The sequence below is a fragment of the Erythranthe guttata genome, chromosome 9, assembly GCF_056151865.1.
Source record: "Erythranthe guttata isolate IM_541 chromosome 9, IM_541, whole genome shotgun sequence".
Lineage (NCBI taxonomy): Eukaryota > Viridiplantae > Streptophyta > Magnoliopsida > Lamiales > Phrymaceae > Erythranthe > Erythranthe guttata.
In genome coordinates, this window is record NC_142541.1 from 13,094,453 (window position 1) to 13,098,464 (window position 4,012).

The window sequence follows — 4,012 nt, forward strand, 5'->3', positions numbered from 1 at the left end:
ATGTTTGGACATTTAATGTTATATGACCAGTGAATAAAATCATCCCTGTGAATATTCTGTGTGCATGAAACAATCGGTTTGTCTAATAATCATGAACTGGTTGAAATATATGTGAATTCTTTGCGAGTCATATATGCTATATGTGGTTGTATCACGTCATATGCAAATTTCATGACATTAAAGTAATACACAATAATACATTAAAGTATTCTTTGTCTATGTACGATAGGATGGAACATTTGAGCAGACTTGATTTCACCCCTTTGAATGTATCTGGTGAGAACTACGTGAGTTGGACAATGGATGTTAAGATCCATCTCACTAGTAAGAAACTGAGGATGGCTATCGTTAAAGAAAATCTGCTTAACGAAGCCCAGAAGGCTGAAGCCATGATTCTGATTAGGAGGCACCTAGATGAGGTCCTCCGTTTGGACTACTCATCGATTGAGGATCCCCAAATACTATGGGATGCCCTGGCTAGTCGATTTGATCACCAAAAGACAATCCTCTTGCCTGAAGCAAGAAATAAATGGATTCACTTACGGTTTATGGACTTCAAAACCGTTAACGAGTATAACTCTGAAGTATGTCGCATCAAATCCACCCTGGAGTTTTGTGGAGAGAAACTAACTGATGCTGAGATTTTGGAGAAGACGTACTCTACGTTCCCTGCCTCACATATGATACTGTCTCAACAGTACAGAGCCAAGAACTATACTCAGTTTTCAGAGTTGGTCACAGTTCTGCTCCTTGCCGAGAAGAACCTTGATCTTCTTTTGAAGAACAACCAGGCTCGACCAGTTGGTACTCGACCTTTGCCAGAAGCAAATTTGGTCAATCGAAATCCTCAACCTTTGCCAGAAGCAAATTTGGTCAACAGAAACAACTGAGGAGGAGGCAGAGGCCGGGGGTTCAATCGTCGAGTGAGAGGACGGGGTAATAGGGGCGGACATGTTCCTTATAATAGGCCACCTAATGGTCCCCCACAGTATGGGCAAAGGGGGAATATGCCAAGAGGAGGTAACAATGCTCGACCTAGAGGTGCGCAGCAGAATATAGCCCCGAATCAGAATCAAAATCAGAATAGAGATACATGTCATAGGTGTGGTGGAACTGGGCATTGGTCACGCACCTGTCGTGCGAGGAGCATTATGGTTGGTGGTGTAATTAACAATGCACCACCGGAGACCAACCTGGTTGAGATAGACGTTCTCAATGAGGAGCCCATTGCTCGACTCCCAAATCTGGGCACATCTGACCCAATGACCCAGTTTGGAATATGATTAGAATGTTATTTTATGAGTTTATACATTATGTTCTTTTATGTTTCTAGTTTATAAGTTTTAAGTTATGTTGTTTATTTGGTCATGCTTATGAACCAATTTCGTATTTGGATTATGTTTGTGCTTTATTTTCTGGACTATATTTTATATGGCTATGTTTTAATTTAGTTTATATGGTACTCGATAGAGTTATCTTGTTTGGATTTTATTAAAGTATTTTCAATTGCGGAATATATGATTAGATTATTTATCTTTCTAGACATGGCATGTGGGATGAATGTCTGGCAGATAGTGCGACAACGCACACTATCCTTATGGATAAGTCATATTTTGTTAGTTTCATGTCTAGTAAGACTTCTTTGACTACTATATCAGGCACATCTAGTATAATAGATGGTTATGGTAATGCCCATATTATGTTACCTCATGGCACAATTCTGACCATTAGAGAAGCTCTTTATTCTTCACGTTCCAGTAGAACGCTGCTGAGTTTTAAAGATATTCGAGCCAATGGTTATCATGTTGAAACAACTGATGAAAAAGGGATCGAGTATATGTGCATCACCTCTAACGTGTACGGCCAGAAGCGTACCTTGGAAAAATTAGAGGGACTTTCGATAGGGTTATATAAGACCAAAATTCGAGTGCCAGAAGCACACCTTGTCGATTGCTCAAAGTCTAGTGATCCGAGCAAATATTTTCTATGGCATGACCGACTGGGACATCCGGGTCAAAGTGTGATGCGCCGAATTATTAACACATCTATTGGGCATCCACTAACGAATAAGGATCTTGTACACAATGATAAGATATGTGTACCTTGTTCTATTGGAAAACTTGATCCTATGCCAGCTTATGCACAAACTAGTAAAGATTCTCTTGGTTTCTTGGAACGAATCCAATGAGATATATGTGGCCCCATCTCACCACCATGTGGACCTTTTAAATATTTTTTGGTGATGGTTGATTCTTCAACTAAGTGGTCACAGGTCGATTTGTTGTCTACGAGGAATGCTGCTTATGCTAAACTCCTCTCTCAAATAATAAGATTGACAGCACACTATCCAGATTATCCCATTAAGTCTATTCGACTGGATAATGCTGCAAAGTTTACGTCGCGGTCTTTCGACGAATATTGCATGTCTTTAGGTATTGACATAGAACATCCTGTAGCGCATGTTCATACCCAAAATGGCCTTGCAGAGGCATTTATTAAGAATTTACAGAGGATTGCACGAACTTTGGTAATGCGCACCAAACTTCCAATCTCTGCTTGGGGCTATGCAATATTGCACGCAGCTATGTTATTACGATTGAGGCCCACTGCAACCCAACCATATTCTGCGTTACAGTTGGTGTCCGGAAGTACACCAAACGTTTCTCATTTACGCACATTTGGGTGTGCAGTTTATGTGCCGATTGCTCCGCCACAACGGAGCAAGATGGGACCTCAACGTAGAATGGGCATTTATGTTGGTTACATATCACCATCTATAATACGATATTTAGAACCCTTGACAGGCGATCTCTTTACCGCTCGATTCGCGGACTGTCACTTTGATGAGACCGTCTTCCCGCCGTTAGGGGGAGGAAAGAACGTTCACACTAACGTTCCTGAAGAACGGCGTGAAGTTGTATGGAATGACCCCACTGTGTCTCATCACGATCCCCCTACTTCAGTCAGAGAGTTTGAAGTACATAGACTCATAGATCTACAGAAAGTAGCCAATAATATGCCAGACTCATTCTCTGACTTAGAAAAAGTGACGAGATCTCATATACCAGCTGCAAACGTGCCTGCAAGGATAGATGTCCCAGAAGGACAAAACGTGGGAATGCCATCAATCCTTGGTAACCAATCATATCTCCCTGCCCAGAAGAGGGGGAGACCAATTGGATCAAAGGATTCTCATCCCCGGAAGCGGATGAATGCCCAACAGTTGAATGAGGTTAGCAATAGTAATAATGGGATCCCACCCGATCCATCTCATGAAATAGTTCCGGACTATGGATCTGTCTTGGAGACGAAATCGGGGGACGCCTCGACATTAGTATCCATTCCCGAGAATAGAGAAATCTCGGTTAGTTATTCATGCATGAATGAGGTTTGGCATCGGGATGAAATAATCATCAATGATGTGTTTGCTTACACAGTAGCTACTGAAATTGTATCGAGTGATGATATTGAGCCTCGAACAATTGATGAATGTAAACAGAGGGATGATTGGCCGAATTGGGAAAAATCAATCCAGGCTGAGTTCGACTCATTGGTAAAAAGGGGAGTGTTTGGGCCGGTAGCTCCTACACCTCCTGGAGTGATACCCGTGGGATATAAATGGGTATTCATAAGGAAAAGAAATAAGAAAAACGAGATTATGAGATATAAGGCTCGTCTCGTAGCACAAGGATTTTCTCAGCGACCTGGGATTGACTTTGAGGAGACATATTCTCCTGTTATGGATGTTATTACATTCAGATATCTAGTCAGTTTGGTTGTATTCGAGGAACTGACTATGCAGCTCATGGATGTGGTCACATCTTATCTATATGGGGATCTAGATACAAGTATATATATGAAAGTTCCTGAAGGACTTCGATTACCCGAAGCAATTAGTTCCAGACCACGGAACACGATCTCAGTTAGGTTGAGACGATCACTTTATGGCTTGAAACAATCTGGAAGAATGTGGTATAATCGCCTAAGTGAATACTTGCTCGGAAGGGGATAC

General features: G+C 41.6%; 1 protein-coding gene across 1 annotated transcript; it reads left to right on the forward strand.

Annotated features, from left to right (window-relative positions):
- Positions 1–230: 230 nt before the first annotated feature.
- On the forward strand, positions 231–890 carry LOC148768140 (uncharacterized). Its single transcript, XM_088822786.1, has one exon. The coding sequence runs from the start codon at positions 231–233 to the stop codon at positions 888–890; it is 660 nt and encodes a 219-aa protein (XP_088678912.1).
- Positions 891–4,012: the final 3,122 nt, after the last annotated feature.

Excerpts from the sequence above, each read along its gene's own strand:
- LOC148768140 (XM_088822786.1), top strand. The coding sequence starts at position 231 with ATGGAACATTTGAGCAGACTTGATTTCACCCCTTTGAATGTATCTGGT.